This window comes from Ursus americanus, chromosome 5 (assembly GCF_024610735.1).
Source record: "Ursus americanus isolate L20-20 chromosome 5, mUrsAme1.1.p, whole genome shotgun sequence".
In the NCBI taxonomy this organism is placed as follows: Eukaryota; Metazoa; Chordata; class Mammalia; order Carnivora; family Ursidae; genus Ursus; species Ursus americanus.
In genome coordinates this window covers 33133992-33159328 of record NC_142131.1, presented here as the reverse complement: position 1 = coordinate 33159328, position 25337 = coordinate 33133992, and the positions used below count along the sequence as shown (strand labels likewise).

Below are 25337 nucleotides of genomic sequence, written 5' to 3'. Positions count from 1 at the left end.
ATATCCATTGTTTGTTAATATCATTGCAAACAATATAGATGTAAATACATAAATAAATGTGATACAATAGAAAAATTGAGGAGTTTTGTAGGATAAAATACTACCATTTCTGTAAACAAACGTCATTAAACATACTAAAATAATTTGAAAAGTCTAAGGTTTTTGAATTTTTATAGTTTAATTATGTATTATTTATTTAGAATATAGTATTCATTTTAAAAACTTAAAAATCAATGTAATTTTCTTTGATTAAAGCTATTTTGTGACTAGGCCCACTTGGTAGTTTTTATATGACCACACTTAAAATGTTTATCTTAGTAATATGGGGATGTGTGTGTGTGTGTGTGTGTGTAAGATCTTATTTATTTGAGAGAGCACAAGCAGGGTGAGGGGCAGAGGGAGAAGCAGACTTCCTGCTAAGCAGGGAGCCCCATGTGGGGTTTAATCCTCGGACCACGACCTGAGCCAAGGGCAGATGCTTAACCAACTGAGCCACCCAGGTGCCCCGGGGATGTTTTGTCTTTAGATATAATACTCCATTTTGGGGGATACCTGGCTAGCTCAGTTGTTGGAGTATGCAACTCTCAGTCTCTGGTTCGTGAGTTCAAGCCCCACTTTGGGCGTAGAGGTTACTTAAGAAAAAAGCAAAAATACAATATTCCGTTCATTTAGTCTTTCAATAATATATATCCCATGTCTGCTGTGTGCTAGGCAGTTGTCTGGATTCTGGGAATATAGGGCTAAAGATACAGCTTATGCCATCATTGAATTTACCAGATGTTAGGAATTGGGGAATAAGCTGTTTTATGTAAGACCAATCCTCTTTTGGCTTTCACTTCTCTTTTGGAATTAAGAGGAAGTCCGGAAGCTCTAAGTGCAGTGGATAAAGCTATCCTTCACTGGCTTCTGCATCATTATTGGCAGGAATAAAGAAAAGGTCTCAGAATGCTGCATTTCTTGGCATGTCCTCTAGCCTTCCTTCTCCCCCAGCACTTAACTCACTAACTATAACTACTTTGAAATTGTCAGGGCAGTTGTCATGCCTTTTAGCCTATTTATGTCAGTCACTCTAAGAAGTCCATGACTCCTGAGTCATCCGTTCTTGTCTAGAATCTAATCCCTTTATGATTCTGTGGGCTCTAAGACAACCCCTCCTTCCACTATGCCTTTCCTATTTTAATGTTTTCTTCATAGCACTTACAACCATTGGGATATTTATTTATTTGTTTGTCCCTCCCCCTAGAATATACACCCCACAAGGGCAGGATTTTTTTTTGCGGGGGGGCTGCTATTACTCTGTCTCTTGCATTTGGGAGAGTGCTTGGCTCTTAGTAAGGATTTTTTGATAGAATGAATCTCTGACTTTACTGCCCTGATCCAAGCTATCATTGTTGCCCGAACTGCAGCAGTAACTCCTGTCCTACCTGTCTACATTCATTCTTGTTCCCCTACAACTTATTTTCTGCACTGTAATTGGAGAGCTTTTTCTAAGCCACAGAGAGGTTTGTTACCTCTCCTGTTTAAAGCATCTCAAAGGTTTCCCATTGCTCTTAAGGTAGGCCTGCCTGCATCTTGGTCTGACCTCAAACCACCTTTCAAGCTTTAGTTCATACCAGTCTCCTCCTTGTTCTTTCCTCTCTAGAGACATTAGCCACTTTATTGAAAGATATCTTCCAGGCCAGACTTTGTACATGCTTATTCCTGTTTTTGCCTAATTAATGCGTACTTATTCTTCAGAGCTTAGCAAGGTGGTCCTTTCTTCACAGATGCTCTTCCTTCTTTCCCTGACTCAGTCAGAAACACCTGTTATAGTATCTCTGAACATCATATATCTCTTTGCAGTATTTATAAAATTTTGTAATTCATTTTTTATTTGTTTCTTTGTTCCCCATAAAAGAAAAAGGATATAGTATTCTCTTGTATCCCAGTGCCTAGTACAGAGCCTAGCACAATTAGATACTCCTGTTTCTTGAAGGAGTGAGTGAGAAAGAAGGGAAGAAAAGATAGACACATAAACGTGTAGTGTGCACTAAGGATTGTGCATACATTATCTCATTTAACTATGAAAACTCTAACTCCCATTTTACAGATAAGAAAATTGGGGCCTAGAAAGGTTAATCTCCTGTCAGTCATTTAGAGTTTCTCTCCTCCCTTCATCCCCTCTTCCCTACTGGTCTGCTCCCTTTTTCCCTCCTCCATTCCTCCTTTTTTCCTTTTTGTCTCTTCCTCCGTACTACCTTCCTCCTTCCTCTCTTCCTTCCAACAGCTTTATTGAAGTATAGTTGACATACAGTATACTACACATTTAAAGTGTAAAATTTGATAAATTTTGACATCTACCTACGCTCATGAAACCATCACACAATCAAGATAGTGAACATGTGCATCATCCCCTTTGTCATTCCTCCCTCCTGTCTTTCCCCCTCATCCCTGAGCTCCCACTCATTTGCTTCTGACATTTAGGTTAGTTTGCATTTTCTAGAATTTTATATGAATGGGATTATACTTGATATACTCTATTAGCCAGTACTTTCACTCAGTATAATTACGTTGAGATGATCCATGTTGTTGCATATGTCAATAGTTCATTCCTTTCTACTGTTGAGTAGTATTCTGTTTATGGAAACCAAAATTTATCCATTCGTCTGGCAAAGAAAGTTAGTTGTACCTATTTTTTGAACTTTGAATTAAGTATATCAGTTTAATCATATAGTGAGTATTCTTTTGTCTTTTACTCAGCATGTTTGTGAGATTCCTTTTTGAGTTTGGTATTATCATTATCAGTGCTGTGTGATACTAAATTGTATAAATATGCTGAAATGTATCTACTACTGTTGACAGACATTTGGGTTGTGTCCAGTTTTTTTGCTGTTACAAGTAATGTTGCTTTGAATATTCTTGTACAAGGGTTTTGCTATACATATATGTATATTTACATTAGGTATATACGCTAGAGTAGAATTGCCAGGTCATAGAGTTATGTATGTGTAAGTGTGGTAGGTAATGCCAAAGAAGTTTCCAAGGTGGTTGTAGCAGTTTACACCAGCAGCAGCCTTGTTTCAGAGTTCTAGTTGTTCCATGTCCCCATCACCACTTGGAATTGCCAGTCTTTCAATTTGAATCATTCTGATAAGTAGTAGTACATGTCTCCCCCCCACTTTTCAGAAGTGTGTGTTATGCCACTTTGCTCTTTTGAAAGATCTACATCAGTACCTGTTTTTGCTAACCAAGAACAATCCTAAGAGGATTTTCGCTTTTGCAAAAAATAGCAAAATGAGAAAATAGCATTTGGTGTTTGTTTTGCAGTGAGCCCTTAGGGAGGCAGTGTGTATAGTGAGAGTGGTGCTGCCAAGCTCCTTCCCTGGGAACTATGCTCAGCATCTCAGTGTCAATCCGCCATAGTGTTGAACTGTGTCTGTGAGCATCTGTGCCTTAGTTTAGTTTATATCGTGCATCTATTAGCAAGATGTGTCCTACGGTATCAGAAAAGCCTAAGAGGGGTTATTTTTTGGGTCTTGTAAAGCTCAAAAATTTTTCCATGTAAATTAATGGTAATTGCTTCTTTGCTTTATGCCATTTTGGCTTATGAAAGATTTCATAGGAAGGCTGTACTTTTAATTTAATTTTATTATTTATTTATTTATTTATTTATAAAAGATTTTATTTGTGTATTTGAGAGAGAGAGAGTGGAGAGAATATGAGAGTGGGGAGGGTCAGAGGGAGAAGCAGACTCCCCGCTGAGCCCCTGCTCAGCTGAGCCCAGTGTGGCGCTTGATCCCTGGACTCTAGGATCAGGACCTTAACAAACTGAGCCACCCAGGCGTCCCCGGAAGGCTGTATGTTTAGATGGTGAGGGATACCTGTAGCTCATTGTGATTCTGATTTGCATTTTCCTGATGGATGATGAGCTTGAGCATCCTTTCATGTGTATTGGTCATTTGCGTTTTCTCTTTTATGAAGTACCTGTTCATCTCTTTTTTATAAAATATTTATTTGCGAGAGGGAGAGAGTGCACATATGCATGCGAGTGGGGGAAAGGGCAGAGGGACAGACTCCTCAAGCCAACTCCCTGCTGATTGTGGAGCCCATTTCGGGGCTTGATCCCACGATCCAGGAGGTTAGGACCTGAGCCGAAACCAAGAGTGGGACGTTTAACCGACTGAGCCACCCAGGTGCCCCCCTGTTCATCTCCTGTGTTTTTTTGTTTTTTTTTTCCCCTCTTATTTAAAGAACAAACTGAAGGAGCTCTATATTTTTTGGGTGAAAACAGTTCGTTGGTAAGGTATTACAGATTTATATATAAATCCACTTGATTTTTATATATTGACTTTGTGTCTAGTAACCTGTTAGTTCTTGCATATTCTGATAATTCATCTGTAGATTTTTTTGGATTTTCTCTGTCTGTAATCATCTTGTACAAGTGACAGTTTTATATCTCTTTCCAGTCCTTATACCTTTATCTACTTTTCTTGACTTACCATACTGGCTAATACGCTCGGGTATAGTGCTGAATAGAAATGGTGATGGCAGGCATCTTGTCTTGTTCCTAGTCTCACATTTATTTCTTTCACTCTTGTTTTTTTTAAGTAGGCCCCACGCCCAGCATGGAGCCCAACATGAGGCTGAGATCAAGAGTCAGATGCTTAACCAACTGAGCGACCCAGGCACCCCTCACATTTCACTCTTAAATATGATATATTTATTCAGGTTCTTTCCTTACTGTTAAAATTTGCTTTTATATACTGTTTTTAAATGTTTTCCTTTTATAAAAAAAATTATGAATGGATATTGAATTTGGTCAGATACTTTTCCTGTATCTATTGAGACGTTTTTCTTTCTTTTTACTCCTCTTGTTAAAATTTGAATTACTTTGAATTTTGAGTGTTAGATTAACTTGCCATTCCTGATACAAACCCAAGTTGGTAGAAATATATTATCACTTTTATATGTTGGTGGATCAGTTTGCTATTTTATTTAGGATTTTAGCATCTATATTTGTGATCAAGATTGGCCTGAAAAATTCCTTTATCTAACTGTCCTTAGATTTTGGTGTTAAGATTAGTTAGCCTTATAAAATGAGTTGAGTATACCTCATTTTTTTATTCTCGAAAAAATTTGTGGAATATTATAGTTTCTTCTTTATGTGTTTCATAGATTTTGCTGGTAGACCCATCTGGGCTTGCAATCATCTTTAGGAAGGTTTCAAATTACATACTTAATTTCTTTAGTAGTTATAGGACTATTCAGATATTCCAGTTCTTCAGTGAGTTTGATAAGTTATACACACACACACACACACACACACACACACACACACATGTAAAGATTTATTTACTTATTTTAGAGAAAGCTTGCACATGTGTGAGTTGGGAGGAGGGACAGAGGGAGAGGGAGAGAAGTGGACTCCCTGCTGAGTTTGGGGGTGGGGGGCTGGCTTGATCCCATAATCCTGAGACCACGACCTGACCCAAAATCAAGAGTCAGACGCTCAACTGACTGAGCCACTTATATTTTCAAGGAATTTTTAAATTTCATCTACATTTTCAATTTTTTTTCATTTTTATTTTAAGTAGGCTCCATGCCCAATGTGGGTCTTGAACTCATGACCCTGAGATCAAGAGTTGCATATTCTACTGACTGAGCCAGCCAAATACCCCCCTTTTATGAACTTTTTATATACCTGCTGGATCTATATTAGATGTCCCCTTTTCATTCCTGATGTTGGTTATTTGTGCCTTCTCTGTATTTTATGATCAGTCTCATTCATCACTTGTTGGTTTTAATAGTTTTTATAAAAAAGCAATTATTGGCTTTGCTGATCCTTTTTATATATTTATTTTCTATTTCATTAACTTTCTGTTCCTAATTGCTGTTCTTTTTCTTTGAGATGGATGTTTGACAATGATTTTCAGCCTTTTTTCATTTTTCTTTTTTTTTTTAATATTTTATTTTTTAAAGTAATGTCTACACCCAACATGAGGCTCAAACTCACAACCCCAAGATCGAGAGTTTCGTGCTCCACCAACTGAGCCAGCCAGGTGCCCCCATCTTTTTTCATTTCTGATACATTCATTTAAGTCTGTAAATGTCTCTCAAGCACGGCTTTATTGTGCTTCACTAGTTTCAAGTAATAGAATTTTCACTGTATTTAATTTAAAGATATTCTAAGTTTCCTTGTGCTTTTTTCTTGCCTCCCTGGGTTATTTAGAAGCATATTTTTAAATTTCCAAATATGTGTTGATTTTTAAAGGTATATTTTTGCTTATGGTTAATTACATGTAGTTAGAGAACATACTGTATATAATTTCAGCATTTTGAAATATGTTGACACTTGGATTATGGACCAGGATAGAGTCAATTTTGGTAAATATCTGCATGTACTTGAAAAGTCTGTGTTTTGCATTTGTTGTCTATATGTATTTGTTAAGTTTGTGCATTCTTTTATTCAATTCTGATATATCCCCACTGGTTTTTGTTTTTGTTTTTTTTTTATCCTGTACATTTTATCATTTCCTAAGAGAGTTACATTGAAAATCTCTCATTTTGATTGTGATTTTTCTGTTTATCCATGTAGTTCTGTCAATTTTTGCTTTTATGTATTCGAAGCCATGTTAGTAGGTGGATACAGATTCTTTTTTTTTAATTGACATGTAGTTGACATACAATGTTAACATTAGTTTCAGGTGTACAACATAGTGATCCGACAACTGTATACTTTATCCTGTGCTCATCACAAGTGTAGCTACCATCTAGTACCATACAGTGCTACGACAGGACCTTTGACTGCATTTCCTCTGCTGTACCTTTCATCCCCATGACTTATTCATGCCGTAAGTGGAAGCCTAGAAGCAGAAGTACCTCCTGCTCCCCTTCACCCATATTGCCCATTCCCCCTTATCCCTCCTGTTACCTTCCTTCTGGCAACCACCAGTATGTTCTCTGTTTCTTTAGGTCTGTTGATGCTTTTTTTGTTTGTTCATTTGTTTTGTTTTTTAGATTCCACATATAAGTGAACCATATGGTATTTGTCTGACATTTCACCTGCTGTAATCCTTCTAGGTCCATCCATGTTGTTGCAAATGACAAGATCTTATTCTTTTTTTATGGCTGGCTGAGGAATATCTGTGTATCCATCCATCCATCCATCCATCCATCCATCCATCCATCTCATGCATCCATCCCACATTTTCTTTATCCATTCATCTAAGAATGGATGCTTAGGTTGCTTCTATATCTTGGCTATTGTAAATGATGCTGTAATAAACACAACGGTGCATATGTCTTTTTGAATTAGTGTTTTTGTTTTCTTTGGGTAAATACCTAGTAGTGGAATCACTGGTTTATATGGTATTTTTATGATTAATTTCTTGGAGGAACCTCTATAATATTTTTCACAAGGGCTGCATGAATTTACATTCCCACCAATAGTGCATGATGGTTCTCCTTTTTCTCCACATCCTGACCAACACTTGTTACTCCTTGTCTTTTTTGATACTAGCTATTCTAACCGGTGTGAGGTGATATCTCATTGTGATTTTGACTTGCATTTCTCTGATGATTAGTGATATTGAGCACCTTTTCATGTGTCCCTTGGCCATCTGTAGGTCTTTGGGAAAATGTCTAGGTTTTCTGGGCAGATACAATTTTATAACTAATACGTCTTCAGGTGAATTGAACTTTTTATCATTGTGTCCTTTCTATCTCTGGCATTGTTTTTTGCCTTGAAGTCTACTTCGTTTTTTAGTAAAGTGTCATCAGTTTGCTTTTGGTACATTTTTGTGTGGTATACATATTCTTTTCTTTGCTGTGTCCTTGTGGTGTAGTGTGTTTGTTATTTTTAAAGGCATTTTTCCTTTATTTGGAGAATTTAGTCTGTTACATGCAATATAATTGTAGATATTTTTGGGTTCAAATCTCTTGTCTCAGAGGTTGTCAAACTTTTTGTGTAAAGGTCCAGAAGGTAAATATTTTAGGCTTTGCATGCCATCTGATCTCTGTTGCAGCTATTCAGCTCTGCTGTTTTAGTACAAAAATAGCCATGGCCAACACATAAATAAATGAGCTTGGCTGTGCTCTAATAAAAACTTTATTTATGAGAACAAAAATGGGCCATATTTGGCTGATGGTGCTGTAGGTTGCCAAACTCTGTGCTATTTTAGTATTTGTTATCTATTTATCCTATTTGTATTGTATTTTTTTCCTCTACTTTCTTGCTTTTTGGTCTTTTAAAAAAATTCTCTTTACTTCTATTAGCTTAGAAGTAATACCCTCTTCTTCTTTTCTTTTAGTGGTTATCCTAGGTTTACAACAAAATTAAGAGGAGCATGTGGAGATTTCCCATTTGCCCCCTGCCCCTACACATGCATAGCCTCCCCCATTATCAACATCCCCCACCAGAATGGTATATTTAAAACATTTCTTTTAATTTCTTAATTTTTTAAATTTTTATTTAAAAACATTTTAATTGAAGTACAGTCGACATACAGATTTATATTAGTTTCAGGCATACAGTGTAGTGAATTGACTATTCTGTACATTAGGAAAACCTCACCACTGTAAGTGTGGTTACATTCTGTCACCATACAATTATTCCAATGTTGTTGACCCTGTTCACAATACTCTATTTTTTATACCCATACCTTATTTATTTTATAACTGGAAGTTTGTATCTCTTAATCCCCTTTACCTATTTTGTCTATATCCCTAAGCCCCTGGAATATGTTTTTTTGTTTTTTTTTTTACCAAGGATGAACCTGCATTGACACATTATAATCACCCAAAGTCCATTGTTTTGACTTGAGGTTCACCCTTGGTGTTGTACATTTTGCAGGACAAGTGATAATGTATGTATCCATCATTACAGTATTATTTAGAGTATTTTCACTGTGTTAGGAATTCTTTGTGCCCTTTTTCACTGTTTTCATAGTTTTGCCTTTTCCAAATGTCATATAGTTGAAATCATACAGTATGTAATAGACTTTTCAGATTGGCTTCTTTCACTTAGTAATATTGCATTTAAGGTACCTTAGTGTCTTTTCATGCCTTGGTGGCTCATTTCTTTTTAGTATGGAATAATATTCCATTGTCTGGATATACCATATTTTATCCATTTACCTACTGAAAGATACCTTAGTTGCTTCCAAGTTTTGGCAGTAATGAATAAAGGTGCTGTAAGCATCTGTGTGCGGGTTCTTGTGTGGACATGTTTCTGTCTCCTTTGGGTAAATAACAAGGAACTCCATTGCTGGATATAATCCAGGTGGTAAGAGTATGTTTAGTTTTGTAAGTTAACTGCCAAACTGTCTGCCAAAGTGACTGTATCATTTTGCATTTCTGCCAGCAATGGATGAGAATTCCTTTGCTTCACATCCTTGATAGTATTTGGTTTTCTCAGTGGTTCAGACTTTGGTCCTTCTAATAGGTACATAGTTGTATCTTGTTTTAATTTACATTTCCTTGACGACATATGATGTGTAGCATCTTTTCATATGCTAATTTGCCACCTTTATATCTTTTTTAGTGAGATGTCTGTTAAGGTGTTGGCCCATTTTTTAATCTTGTTGTCTTATTGTTGAGTTCCAAAGGTTCTTTGTATATAGGGATATACAGTCTTTTTTCAGATGTGTCTTTTGCAAATAGTTTCTCCCAGTCTGTGACTTCTCATTTTTTGACATTGTGTTTCACAGAGCAAAAATTTTTAATTTTAATGAAGTCCAGCTTATCATTGATTTCTGTCATAGATCTTATCTTTGCTGTTTATCTGAAAAGACATCACCATATCCAGGGTCTTCTGGGTTTTCTGTTATGTTATTATTTTCTAGGAGTTGCATGGTTTTGCATTTCACTGGATTTTTATTTATCTATTTATCTGTTTAGTTATTTTAGAAATTTATTTGAAGGAGAGTGCGTGTGCATGCACGCACAAGCTGGAGGGAGGGTCAGAGGGAGAGGGAGAAGCAGACTCCCTTGCTTAGCAGGGAGCCCAATGTGGGACTCAGTCCCAGGACCCTGGGATCATGACCTGGGCCCAAGGCAGATGCTTAACCGACTGAGACACCCAGGTACCCACTGGATTTTTTTTTTTTTTTTTTTAAATTCTAGATCATTCAAGTATCTACTGTTGAGATGTCAGGTGTGAGTAATTATTGCTTCTTTAAAGGTACCATTTGGTGGTGGGAAGGGTTTAGCTGCTTTTAAGATTTTCTTTTAGTCTTTCATTTTCAGCAGTTTTCACCTAGGTGTAAACATATGTCACCTACGTATAGACATAGTTTTGCTATGTGAAGAAATATAGATTTCTTTTTAATTATACTCTTAGGGTTTGTTGGGCTACTTGGATCTGTGGTTGATATCTTTTGTTGGTTTTGGAAAATTGTCTCATTATCTCTGGAAATAATTCTTCTGACCTGTTTTTCTCCCTTTACACATTAGATTTTTTTACTTTGTCCTTTCTCTGTTTTCCATTTCTCTTGTCTCTTTTCCATTCTTTTGTCTCTCTGAGCTTTATACCAGGATAGAGTCTTCTCACTTCTCTTCTGGTTTAATGAGTCTCACTGTAGTGTATTGAATCTGCTATTTAACCTCATGGATTGAGATACTAAGTTTTGATATTGTATTTTTCATGTGTAGAATTTGTGTCTTTTTTACAAATTTGCTGTGATTTCCTTCACTTTTTAAAAATGATTTCCATTTCTCTAGTGAAATTCTTGATTGATTGATTGATTGATTGACTGATTGATTGATTGATTGAAATGCACTCTGCACCCAACATAGGGCTTGAACTCAGGACCCTGAGATCAAGAGTCGCATGCTGTAGTGATAGAGCCAGGCAGGTGCCCCTGAAATTCTTGATTTAAGGTACTATCTCCATGAAGATAATAAATAAACTCATAAAATCTAAGCTTTATAATCTCAGCATTTGGAACATTGCTAATTTGTTCTTCCTGGTTTTTGTTCATTTGTCTTGTTTGCTTATGTGCCTCATGGTTTTATGAATGTGTGTAAGACATGCATACAGGATCCAGTATTAGGGTTTGAAAAAGTACAGTTGGTAGTTCCTTTGGGAGCTTGCCTATTTAGGTTTGTCCTTACTCATTGAGTCTCAACTTAAAAGTATGGTATTTCCCATGCTTCCCATCTTTGGTAAGTCTGAATCTAGTTTTGCCTCCCTTACCCTGTGAGGCTGTGAAAAACTGTGCTCCTCTTCTTAGTCGCAGCTCCTGCTTCTAGATGCCCCCCCGCCCTCCACCAGGGAAAAGCTGACCAACGTATGTGATGACTTCTCTGGATATCCTTCTCTTAGATCTTGGCTTACTCATTCTTACTTGCCTCCTGAGCTCTCTGATGCCTTTTAGTTAGCCCCCTTTCTCCATATTTTTCTGGTTTTCCTCATCAGGAGGTTTTTGTATCAGTTTACTGCTGGAGGTAAACCACTTTTTTATTGCTGTTAAACTTATCCATTGAGATATTAATGTTTTTTGCTGTATTAACTTTTTTTTAGATGATCAGAGTACCACCCTTGTGATACAGTATATTAAAAAGACAGAGAAGTTTAAAGGAGCAAAAAAAGTCACAGTTCCATCAGTGAGAGGCAGTTACTGCTAATAGTTCCTTTTTGTTAGAGAGCTGGTTTTTGTGGGCATGGGGTTGGGGAAGAGTATGAAATAAGTTTGGTTTGGATATTCTGAGTTTGAGGGGACTAAAATACCTAAGTATCATGACCACATACATAATTTTTTTTTTTTTAAAGTAAGCTCTGTACCCACCCTGGGGCTTGAACTCATGACCCCGAGATGAAGAGTCAAATGATCTACTGACTGAGCCAAGCAGGCACCCCAATACCCTTTATTTTTAATATATATTGGGTTTTTTGTTTCAACAGTTTCAGTTATATTTTGATAATTTTTCTGTGTGTTTGAGAGCTCTTATCATATGCAAATTTGATTTGACAGAGCTACAATAGAAGAAGCATACTCCAGGTCAATGACGAAACTAGCAAAATCTGCAAGCAATTATTCACAACTTGGGTGAGTTAATTTCTTTGAAAAACTTTTTCAGTTTTGATTTAGGCACAGTTCTTAAGATACTAAGTTCTTGTTGAAGACATAATGGTTCATAAATATAACAACATATAATGTATTTACTTGGTTGTGGATATATTATAGGAAATTCTACCCAGTTTTTAGTTATCAGGTGGGAGTTAGAGAAAACATGGATTGACTTCACCCGGGTTTCCTGATAATAAAGATGTTGACGTTTCTGTTTTTGGAATGCATGGTTCTCATAAATAATAGATGATATTTTATGTGTTAGTGTCATTGCTTAAGATTATAAAGATTTTAAATATTAATGTTATGCATATTTCCTCTTTCTGTATTTTTTTGCATTTAAACATAACTTCAGACTGGTCAGTTTTCTTTCTCACTGCTTATTATACATTAATGTGTATTACTTGACCCGAAAAAAGTTCTGTATATCAAACTTTTAAAAATGTAATGATATTTGACATTCCTTAAAGAAACCTGTACTTAAAGAAGTCTTATGTTGAACCCCTTTACAATGTAAAGAATCCTTTGGTAAAGGGACACTCCCATCTTCCTGCTTTGTGAAATCCACACTGTCATCTGTCAGGTTTACATGACTTGATGTACATGTATTTTGGTGCTGTAGTGAGTGGATACTTTTCAGTTATCTATTTTTACTCTCAAAATTTTCCATTTAACTCCTTTTAATGCTGGTTTAGGTTTTAAAGTGTGAGGTGAGATCTAATCAGAACAACCTTAGTCTAAGTTATCTTAACTTTGCTGTTGCTCTTTGAACTTCTTTACTATTGCTTAAAATGATCGCTGCAAGGTAGCAGTCCTACTGAATAGGAAATGTAGTAATTGGGACAGAGTACATATTAGGGTAAGTAATTTCTTTCTCTGCCCTTTTGCCTTGTGCTACTATTTGTTTCTAGTAGAAGTCTGGTCATGGAGCAAAACAGGTGATGTTGAAAACATCTTAGGTAGTACACGAGGAAAACATAGGATAAAATTATCCTTAAATCATTCCTTATTGACCAGATTGGTTTAAGCTAACCATTGACGTCCTAAGTACTATCCAGGATATAATAATGTGGTAATTCTTGGATCCACTTTAACCTGTGGAAAACATTAAATTCTCAGTATTGTGAAAAAGTGGTGGGAAATTGTGTCATGCATCATGTACCATGTAGTGGAAAGGGGACTGTCTTAGTGTTTAAAGTACACAGTAACAGTTTTAAAATAATTCTCAAATGATTATTAATGATGAAGACTCTTATAAAATCATGTGTGCATTTGACTTCTGCATGTTTGAATTCAGAGGTACTTTTATTTTTTGATGAAGCATTTTTTTTTTTTTTAAAGATTTTATTTATTTATTCGACAGAGACAGCCAGCGAGAGAGGGAACACAAGCAGGGGGAGTGGGAGAGGAAGAAGCAGGCTCATAGCAGAGGAGCCTGATGTGGGGCTCGATCCCATAACGCCGGGATCACGCCCTGAGCCGAAGGCAGACGCTTAACCGCTGTGCCACCCAGGCGCCCCTTGATGAAGCATTTTAAATGAGCACTAAGTAGTCAAAAATTGAAATTTGGTAAAAAGTTAATTTTTTTTTAAGATTTTATTTATTTGACAGAGAGAGAGAGACATTATTTGACAGAGAGAGAGACAGCCAGCGAGAGAGGGAACACAAGCAGGGGGAGTGGGAGAGGAAGAAGCAGGCTCCCAGCAGAGCAGGGAGCCCAGTGCAGGGCTCTATCCCAGGACTCCGGGATCAAGCCCTGAGCCGAAGGCAGACGCTTAACGACTGAGCCACCCAGGCGCCCCTAAGAAGTTAATTTTTAACAATAGATAGTGATTAGAAAGGCTTCTGATACAAGTAAAAAAAACCGAAATCAACTCAGAAAATAGTATAATATAATTAAGAGAGGGCCATGGCCAGACCTGTGATAAATATTTAACTGATTTCTGTGTAGTTAAGGTCCAAAAAGATTTTAATTAACCAAGGATTAAAAAAATCACTCTCAGTCATTTCATTTGTGATTTATTTTAATTTCCTATTTTGTCTAATTAAAATTGCTGAATATAACATTATTGTTTCTGTTGGTTCTGTTTTGGAGCCTTAAACTTTCCTTTTACTAAATAATTCCTGTATTTTCTTTCCCTTAGAACATTTGCACCAGTGTGGGATGTGTTCAAAACATCTACAGAGAAATTAGCAAACTGTCACTTGGATCTTGTTAGAAAATTACAAGAATTAATAAAGGAAGTTCAGAAGTATGGAGAAGAACAAGTAAAATCTCATAAAAAGGTATCAGTCTTTTCCTGCTAAAGGGTTGATTGATCAGGTACCGAGTGCTTTACAGTTCAGTCATTCTGATGAATCATTTCATACCATACAGACTAAAGAAGAAGTTGCAGGAACTCTGGAAGCTGTTCAAACCATTCAGAGCATAACTCAGGCCCTCCAGAAATCCAAGGAAAATTACAATGCCAAGTGTGTAGAACAGGAACGTTTGAAAAAGGAAGGAGCTACACAAAGAGAAATAGAAAAGGTAATTGTAATAAAAATAATATCTCTGTGGTTTCAGAGCACTTTCAAACAAAGACTGCATTTAATCCGCAGACACTCAAGAATGATCTCATATTAAAGATGAAGACACTGTGCCTCTGAGTGTTCGTGATTTACCTAAGTGAAACAGAACTAGGTTTGCAGAATATGTTGTGTATGGTAAATAGATTAGCAAATACATAAAAAGAAGTAATTTCTTTATGCCGTTGACATTTGCAGGTTATTTTTGTAATAGGATACTTGATAGGATAGTGCTTGGTGTAAGGTTTAACGTGAGGTAAAATTTTTTTTTTAGTCAAGATTGGTATATTTAGAAAGGCATAGATAACTTGAAGATAAGCTTTAAAATATGTGTTGTGGGTGATTTATTGCTGACTTTGAAGACATTTATGTAGTGTTGCGGTAAACCACAATCCTTTCCCCCGCTCACGTTTTAATTGAAAGTAGATTTTTTCCCCCTTTCAAAACAGCTTAAACTAAGCATTCACTTGTTTGATGTGTTATATCTCATTTAGGAACGAGCCATAGGGAGTGATAATTTTGAAAGCTTTCTAAAGTATGTGAAATAGCCAGTAAAAAAAAAAAAGAAAGAAAACCAGATTGTTAACTGTATTATAGCAATTATAATAATTATAGAAGTGTACATACATGGGCGGAAACTAGAAGAGAATATGGAAAAATCAAAACAGTTGATGGATTTTGGCATAACTGATTTCCTTTAGTGTTTGTGCAATAAATAAAAATTGGGAGGGAGGAAAAGATAAGCACAATAAGTTTATTATTTTAAAACACCATTTCGACATAGCATTTGTGAATAAAATACAAGAAGGGAAAACAGAACAAAATCATAGGGTCCATAAAAGTAGAATATTCTCTCTACGAACCAGAAACAGAACAGAAACTCAAAGTGGTGTGTAGAGATTGATTTTGCAGGTTTTGTTGGACTCAAAGTCTTACGTTAGGCTGTGGAATTTAAGCTCTTGCGTGGTAAAGGGACTAAGTGTTTCCCACCTGAGATAAAGCACAAGGAGTCCCACTCACTACTACGTGAAGCAATATAGGTACGAAAAAAAGAAGACTCTTGGGCTGCTGTCTAGGGCTAAAGCTTTATTGGAAGATGGGGGCTTATGGACCCAATTTTGACACAAATCAAGCTAAATAACCATTTCATGACTGTTTTGGCCATATCCCCAATATTCTTCCAGGGAAGTAGTTAGAAACTACCTTTATAAGACTGATACTAAATCAGGGACTTTGAGGGCTGACAGGAGATGCCCTGAAAACTTCTAGGTGGAGATGGATGAACACAAAGGATAGAACATAACATATATATTTGACAACTGGAAAAAGAATTCACTCCAGATAAAATTTAAATTTATAAAACAGATTAACAAAAAAGTTTGTGTCCAATACGTTCAAAGAGATAAATGGATATAAACTAGTAAAGAGGATTAAGAAATTAAAAGAGGTATAATGGAATAAGATCTACTAGATAGGAAAACAGCTAATTAAAAAACTTGGAAATGAAAAATATGGTTATTGATAAAAAAAAGTAATAGAAAATACAAACTTGGGACACTGGGGTAGCTCAGTCAGTTAAGCATCTGCCTTCGGCTGGGGTCATGATCACCCTGGGATCGAGTCCTGCATCAGGCTCTCTGCTCAGTGGGGAGTCTGCTTCTCCCTCTGTGCTCTCTCAAAGACAAACTTTAGACTTGATGTAGTCAAAGACTGAATTTGTAAGATGGTACTGAGGGAACTCACCCAGAACATAGTACAAGGAAATAAAGGTTACTGGGGCACCTGGGTGGCTCAGTTGGTTAAACCTCTGCCTTCGGCTCAGGTCATGGTCCCAGGGTCCTAGGATCAAGCCCCACTTCAGGCTCTTTACTCAGGAGGGAGTCTGCTTCTCCCTCCCCCTTTCCCCCTCACCCCCTTGTAGGCACTCACGCACTCTCTAAAATAAATAAAATCTTAAAAAACAACAACAACAAATAAAGGTTACCATCATTCATCTAACGTGAATTCCAGAAGAAAATGGAGAGAATGATGGTCTAGTAATATTTGAAGAGTAAATAGCTCAGGATTTTTCAGACCTGAGGAAATTTAGTAGTCTGCAGATTAATACAACACTGTATGTTAGCTGGAATTAACATAAAAAACTTAATATATGTATATATAAATATAAAAAAAGAGTCCCCAGATTGAAAGTACATTCTTGGTATTAAGCAGGTTACATAAAGGTAAATTCAGACCTAGACTCTAGAGAAAAAGAGAATATTAAAAGCTACCAGGTATTTCTTGTTTTCTCACATCTTTGAAATCAGAATGCGTCTGCAGCTGATGATCTCATATAATCACTGTTGGTAAGGTGGCTTATGCGTGTAGTTTTATTGCCCGTGTGAACTTGGTTATCCTACGTGGTAGCGTGAATGGACACTTAGATGTTTTAGTTAACAGAGCATCTTAAGACAGTTTGAGGAAGGAATTGTTCTGGTTTTTGTCTGAAAACCTTTTGTTGAGACCTTCTGGTGAGATCAAGAAATGTGAGCACCGGTGCTTAGAAGAAAATTGGGAGATAATAATGGAGCATTTTTAAGAGGTACTACATCATTAGTGGTCTTGATGACATTGAGGATAATACTGTGGGGAAAAAACAGACCTCAGCAATCTCTGAATTGGAAAGTAATTGAGAAGGTTCAAATCTGAGTATGAGGAAGATATATGAGTATGTCACAGTACATTTTGCTTTCCTTTTTATTCTGTATCACATAGGAGTGGTAATAGAATAAAAATGTACTTCTAAGTGAGTCCAAAAGAGCTCTTTTAAAAATGTAAAATTAGTGGGGCGCCTGGGTGGCACAGCGGTTAAGCGTCTGCCTTCGGCTCAGGGCGTGATCCTGCCGTTATGGGATCAAGCCCCACATCAGGCTCCTCTGCTATGAGCCTGCTTCTTCCTCTCCCACTCCCCCTGCTTGTGTTCCCTCTCTCACTGGCTGTCTCTATCTCTGTCGAATAAATAAATAAAATCTTTAAAAAAAAAATGTAAAATTAGAATTTTAAGTGATAAAGCATTATTTTGTGTTTTAGATGATAGCATTATTCTATTTTAATGGTACACAAGATAATGGTGTACTTTATAAATTAATGGTACATCAGAATTAGTAGTAATCAAGTAAGTAGATTAAGCATAACTTCTAAAAGAATGGAAAGCTAAGTCTTTTAAATAAGGAAATAGAGCTTGGAGGAAGGGGTGCTTTTTTCTTTTTCATTTTTTTTAAGATTTAAAAAAATTAGAGAGAGAGAGAGTGCAAGGCGGGGAAGGGTAGATGGAGAGGGAGAGAGAAACTTAGCAGACTCCCCGTGCGGGCCTCCATCTCATGAACCTGAGATCAGGACCTGAGCTGAAACCATGAGTTGGACATTTAACTGACTATGCCACCCAGGCAGTCATAGGCACTCAAACACAAATAGTTCTCATAATATGTCAGTAAATTTATTTAAAATGCTAAGGAAATGAATAAAATGTGGGATTTATTTTATTATCAGTAGGTAATTTGTTAAAGGCAATCTTTAACATGTATAAGGAACATGCATAGAGACAATAAATACTAAGTTGCATAATGGGAGTTTTTTTTTTTTTTTTTTAAAGATTTTATTTATTTATTCGACAGAGATAGAGACAGCCAGCGAGAGAGGGAACACAAGCAGGGGGAGTGGGAGAGGAAGAAGCAGGCTCCCAGCGGAGGAGCCTGATGTGGGGCTCGATCCCATAACGCCAGGATCACGCCCTGAGCCGAAGGCAGACGCTTAACCGCTGTGCCACCCAGGCGCCCCATAATGGGAGTTTTTTTGCAAGCATAATTTCCTCGTTTAAGAACAAATGCTCTAACTTCCCCTTTTAATAATGACTTTATGAAAGTGGTCAAATTCGTTAGTACTAAGATATTACGTTTTTATAATTCTACCCTAGAATTTACAGTATTTCTAAGTATGTGTACTATTTAGAAAGTTGTTTTGACTTAATTGAGTATTGCTGTTTAGTTGTTTCCTCTGAGGGCTCTTTCTTGCTTTAAAAAAATAAAGATGTTCCCAATACAATTACATTCTAAAATTGGCTCTACATCTTTTTATATGATACCTTTATTTTTTTTTATTTGTTTCTGTCATTACTCAAAATACTTTGTGAGTCAACAGTTTTTTTTTTCATTTTATTCCTTTATGATTAAGTACTCCTTTTATTAGTTTCCAAGATACTTCTTTAAGTTCGTACATAATATCCTTGAGATTTTGGCCTATTATTTATACTTTTGAAGAGTGAGGGCTGATGTAAAAAATGTAAGTAAGGGGGCGCCTGGGTGGCACAGCGGTTGAGTGTCTGCCTTCGGCTCAGGGCGTGATCCCGGCGTTGTGGGATCAAGCCCCACATCAGGCTCCTCTGCTATGAGCCTGCTTCTTCCTCTCCCACTCCCCCTGCTTGTGTTCCCTCTCTCGCTGGCTGTCTCTATCTCTGTCAAATAAATAAATAAATAAAATCTTAAAAAAAAAAAAAAAAAAACAGTTTAAAAAAAAAAAAAAAATGTAAGTAAGAACTTGAAGGGTATCTTCTGTCTTCCTTCATGCCTCCAAATAAGAGAAGTGAAATTTTACCCAGCTTCCTGGTATCAGAAAGTATGCTCTCCCATCCATTTATATTCTGAGTTAGATCCTGCTCTGAACCTTTGAGATAAAGACAATAATCTTATGGTTGGAAATAGTGGACAAATAAGTTTGTGCTGAGTTGAAAACTAAGTAGACTTAGTTTTACAGTGAGAGTATTCTGGGAGGAAAATAGAAACTTAAGAAAAGTATGCTGGTTTAAATTTTTAAAATTAATTATTTCTAAAACTGTTGACTCAGTAAAAATATGAGTACCAAAACTAGTCTGAATTCTAGAGACTGAGTATTGGGCTCCCTACTCAGCAGGGAGCCTGCTTCTCCCTCTGCCTCTTCCCCTGTGCGTGCTCTCTCTCTCTCTCTCTCTCAAATAAATAAATTCTTTAAAAAAAAACCATAATAATAGCAGATACCATTTATTTTGTAGATTTAACTATATGCCAGATCCTACCCCAGTCATTTTACATAAGTTACATTTCATCACTGCTAACGCTTTAAAAAATAGGAGGTATTCTTCCCATTTTAGGAATGAGAGAACTATATAAAACTCCAAGACAGAGTCTTCTGGCTCCAAAACCAGTTTTCTTTACACTATAAGATAAAGTGGCATCCTATATTATTTATGTAAGAATGCAGGAAAGCATGGAACATACATGTTTAATATAACATGTAGTTATATTTTAAGGAGCATACAGAGGGACCTTTTTAGAGAATAGGACTGTCTACATCTCTTGCCAATCTGAACCTTTCAGGTAAACCCAACTTTCTGTTTCTAATTCTTATTTTTAGATTCCTGAATGTAGCTGGCGATGATTACATGTTGTTTCTGATTGGCTCTACGCAAATTCCATGTTTTCCAGCTTTACTTAGCTCTCTGTGGCTCTTAGTAGCACTTTTACTCATCTGGTATCATCTGTTGTATCTTCTATAACCCTGGCTTGAAATGTTTTTCATTCTTGTGAAGTTCCTAGTCCTACCCTACTCTTCTCCACTTTTAGCAGATTATCTCTTACTCATCAAGAAATTGGAGATATTTATATCTTCTCTTTTTTTGATCTTCCTTAAACTCTTTTTTACATCAACATTCCTCACCCAAGCTTCCCATGTCCAAATTGATCAGTCCTTTGAGAATAGTCAAGTTTCTGGATAACTATTGTCTGCTCGAACCTACAAGTTACACATATCTTTCTTCCTGAATGTGTATCTTCCATAGACTTTATCTTTATTTCTGTGGCTTTGTTGCTTTTTGCTGATTTCTAGGTAAAAAGAGGTTCTACTACTTTCATGAAGTCCTTGAGGAAAAGATCCCTGGATAATTTATTTTCATATTCCTCACTGCCTAAATATTTAATATATTAAGTTTTAATTTAATAAGTAATTTTGATAAAACAGAGCTATAATGCAGTAACAATTTTTTAATAATAGAAATCTTGAAAAAGGCAAAAATATAAACAGATTTATAGGTTTATTGGGGCATAATGGAAACTGAGAAACATCAAAGAAAATTATTTTCTCAACTTTTGAGCAACCTTTATAATTATTAACGAGACAGTAAATGGATTATGTGTATGTTGTGGGAAGAGGGAAGACTTGCAGGTGTGGGAAAGAGCGTTAAGCATATTCTGATGGTATTGTCACCTTTTTGTTGATTGAGTTCTTAGTAGCACCATATCATTCTCATGTGGTTATTTGATATTACTCTGGGTTATAAAATGAAAGTATTTAACTTTTCAAAGCACAGTCCATTAGAAAGGAGAATCAATGTTTAATTTCTGCGTTCTTCTGTGACTATAACAAAAATATTACTAATGAGGACTTGAAAAAGAGGTGGTAAAGTTAGTTTATGTCACATTGAACTCACCGTAGGCCTCATCCCTTCAAATGCATTTAAATAGTTATTTCAAATGATCTTATATCAGGAAAGAAAACAGGTCATTGTATAGTTAAAAATGTTTTTGTTTTGTTACAGGCAGCTGTTAAATCTAAGAAAGCTACAGATACCTATAAACTTTATGTGGAGAAGTATGCATTAGCAAAAGCTGATTTTGAACAGAAAATGACAGAAACGGCTCAGGTTGGTATTTTTAAGCTTTAAATCTAAAACAGGTTATTTGTCTTACTGATATAAACAATATAATTTTTATGTCATATAATTTTTTAGTATTAGAAATGTTGAAATGCACAATGTGTAAATTTTATTAATGCTGTTTTAAGATACACATCTTGTTTCGGAGATCGAGGGCCAAGATGCAGTAACTATGACATTGTAAGGGATTATTTAGGTACATCAGGAGAGGCTTTTAAAGAGAATTGGGGAAAGTGAGGATATTGGCAGATGACGAAGACAGGACTGATTGTTAGCCCTATGTATGAATTGTAAAATTGAGTTCTGCTGAGGATATAGCCATTAACAAAGAATCAAGAATCCCTGCTTTCATCGAACTTCCATTTTAGTTAGGGAGGACAGACAATAAAAAAAGTCTGTCTCCCATAAACCTGGGATAATTTATATCCCATTCGATGTTCTTGGAACTTTAATTAAAGGCCTAGGTTTAAGATGGGTGCCTTTATGAATCATACCTAAAACTCCTACCCCTACCCTCTTGTACTTTTTTGTTTTGTTTTTCTCCTTAGCACCTGTTATCATCTAATATACCATGAATTTTATTTACTCTTTCAGGATAGGCTGGGTATGCTGAGGTGATGAAGAAACCCCCATATCTCAGTGATTTACAATAGCAAGGTTTATTTGTTATGTTCTGATTCATCATGGGTTTGCCATAGCTGTTCTGCATCTTCTTTACTCTGCTATTGAGGCTGGTGAAGGAACCTCCCTAGAACATTATTCTTAGTCATCATACTTGAATATAGTGAAGCACACTGGTTCTTCTATCCACATTTTTTTTTATCATCTGTGTTCCTCCACTAAAATGTAAGTTCTGTGATAACAGGGATTGACTTGTTTATTATTTCCTCACCACTTTTAAAATAGTTCACAGCACATGGTAGGCATTCAGTAAGTGTGAAGAGGGACTGTATAAACTGCCTTTTTGGATTTTAGGGAGTCTTCCTGCTTGGAGTGATGAATGATTCACATCTCAGAAATCAAAAGGCTTTCATGCTTGTTTGCAGGTGTATATGCATCCGTCTTTACTTGCCATGCTGCAGGCACTGTGCTAGTTGCTGGGTGTATACAGTATATATGTAAATAAAATAAATATCTCCCTGCTCTAGGTGGAGTATACAATATGGAAGAGGCAGGCAAACATTAAATACATGATTAAATATAAAGTTATGAATTATTAAACCTGTTAAAGGGAAAAGAAGGATTCTATGAGATAGAATAATAGGAGCAACCTAATTTGATTTGAATTTGGGAGTTAAGAAAGGCTTTTTTGTAGAAGTGAGATTTAAAACTGAGGCTTGAAGAATGAGTAAATAGACACATTCTAGGGCATGAGTGTTCCGGCTATTGGGGACCCCTGGGTATAAGACCCAGAGGTATGAAAGAGCTGTCGCATTGTAGAAAGCAAAGACTGCTTAATGAAACTGAGTGAAATGAGATAGTGGTAAGAAGTGAGGCTAAAGAGATAGGCAAGAACCAGGCTCTACTAAGGGTTTAGGTTTTCCTAAGAGCAGTTGGAAGAGGGTTCCCCTTCTCCACATCCTCATCAACATTTGTTGTTTCCTGTCTTGTTAATTTTTGCCATTCTGACTGGTGTAAGGTGGTATCTCATTGTGATTTTGGTTTGTATTTCCCTGATGGCTAGTGATGTTTAACATTTTTTCATATGTCTGAACCGCAAGAAGTTAGAAATAACCTCAAATTTTTTTAAAAAGAAAGAAAAAGAATAAGGCATAAGTCAAATAAAGGAGAGAAAAATTTTTTAGAAAAAGAGCAGTTGGAAGACACTAGAAGATTGTTGCAACGTGGAGCTCGATCCCAGGACTCTGGGATCATGACCTGAGCCAAAGGCAGACTCTTAACCAACTGAGCCACCCAGGCGCCCCCTGATCTGCATTTTACAAGATAATTCTGGCAATTTTGTGGAGCATAAATTATAGTAGGGCCAAACAGGAATCAAGTTTGGAAGGAGAATATGGTGGTCAGGTGAGGATGAGGGGCAGTGTGGTAGTTGGAGGAGAGAATTGAGTGTGTTTGGAGATGGCAGGGGTTGGAGGATGGGGGAATTCTCGGGGAGATCAGGATCTCTTCTGTGTTTTGGCTTGTAAGTTCATGTGGTTAGAGATGAATGGGAAAGAGTCGATGAAGAACTGTTAGTTTGAAGGGTTGGAAGGGGATCAGATGTTTAATTCTTAACGTGTTAATTTTGAGCTGTCTATACCTAAGTGGAGACATCACATGGGCAGTTTTGGGAGATCCATATAATCTGGGCTGGATATAATGTTCACAGTCCTTTGTCTATAGTTCTGAAATCCAAAATCTCTAAAAACCAAAAGTTTTTTTTCTATAATACATTTGGCAGCAAAACTTGACCAGAACTAATGTAAGGCTATTTATTTATCCTACCTACGTTGAATATTACATGTTTTCCTTTAGAAATATTAATGTGTTTGATAAACAGATGCCACTGCAGATCCTTAATTGCAGTATTGTGAAAGATACGGTAACACCACCACATTACCTTTATTTTAAAAATTCAAAATGTTTGAGCCCTGACACATCTGGTCCCATAGTTTTGAATGAAGGATTATGAGCCTGTTTAGTAAGGGCTTGCCAGTACTCAAAGCCATAATGACATCACCTTTGAATAGACTGTGGGGAAGAAAGGGCCAAGGTCTGAAAGACTCATCATTGACAGTTTGGTGGAAGAAGGGATGCTGAGCCCCAAGTAGGAGAAGCCAGACAAGGAAGAAAACTGGGAAGTATAATGTCATGGCAGGTGGGAAATGATACTATTTTAAGAAGGGTTTAGTTAATTGTATTAAATGAGCTCCAACTCTCAGGGAAAACACTTCAATTTCTATAGCAACCAACGTTATAGTAGACTTCAGCAAGTGCTCTTTTGGCTTTTGAATCCTTAGGAACACTTGTTTATTAAGGCAGTTATTGGTTCATTAATTTTTCATCAACATGATTAGCTTCAGAAAATATTTGCCTTTCAGCTATTTAATTTGGAAAAATTAGAGTTTGCTAGAGTCAGAGTTTTTTATTAGTTTATATTATTTTATAAAAGTGTTCTGAAAGAATTTTCAACACTCATCTTTCCCTCTCATTTCTTTCTATTTTCTCATTCCTTTTTTTTCCTTCTAAATTGGCATTTTGTTTATTCTGCTAGTTCCAAGATGAGGACATTAATATGTTTGAACAGATGTATAGCCATGCTGCTTTTAAGTAAACGTGATGGTATACTGTGCTAATGTGTGTATGTTTGTTCTCTCTCACGTTCCCTCTTCGTCTCTGTCTCCCTGTCACACACGTACAATGGCAAAACAGGCTATCATTTCTTGATAGTAGACTTTAAACTTTAATTTCGGTTATTTAGAAGTGAAAAGAATTCTTTTTACATTTCCATCTTTCTTTGTTCCAGGCCAAGCACATTGACGTAATCTCAGTGGGACGGGGTATATCAGTCTAGTGAAAATCAGATTTGGGTGACAGGACCTATATTTGCTAGTGAGAAAAGAAGTTGAGTCTGTGGGATGAAAGAGGTTAGGATTTATTTGGAGTATTTGTGATTTAATTATTTTCATTGAAGGTTGAGAAAAAGCATGATTAAAATTGCGAATTCTGTTTGTGTTTATGCTTTCTACTATTATCATTTAATGACACTTAAAAACTGGAAAAAATGGAGATTTTGTTTAAACAGATGGCTCATTCAAGGAAGCTTTGCGATTTGCTTAAACAACACCTTCAGATTAGGGACTTTTAGTATTAGGGTGCTTTTATGTATTAGAGTGGCTGACAAAATTGTACTTTTTATTTTTTATTTATTTTTTAATTTTTTTTTGAGAGAAAGTGTATGTGTGGAGCAGGAGGCGAGGCATAGAGAGAGGGAGAGAGAGAATCCCAAGCAAACTTCCCGCTGAGTGTGGAGCCCGTTGTGAGGCTCAGTCTCACAACCC

The 25337-nt window shown here is 36.4% G+C and overlaps 1 protein-coding gene across 1 annotated transcript in view; it reads left to right on the top strand.

Annotated features, from left to right (window-relative positions):
- The window catches only part of FCHO2 (FCH and mu domain containing endocytic adaptor 2), a 110452-nt gene that overhangs the window by 14338 nt on the left and 70777 nt on the right, over positions 1-25337 (top strand). The window contains exons 2-5 of the mRNA XM_087862082.1: positions 11952-12026; positions 14192-14333; positions 14425-14577; positions 21220-21324. Of these exons, the coding sequence (XP_087718208.1) occupies positions 11952-12026; positions 14192-14333; positions 14425-14577; positions 21220-21324 (475 nt within the window). The remainder of the gene's footprint in view (positions 1-11951; positions 12027-14191; positions 14334-14424; positions 14578-21219; positions 21325-25337) is intronic.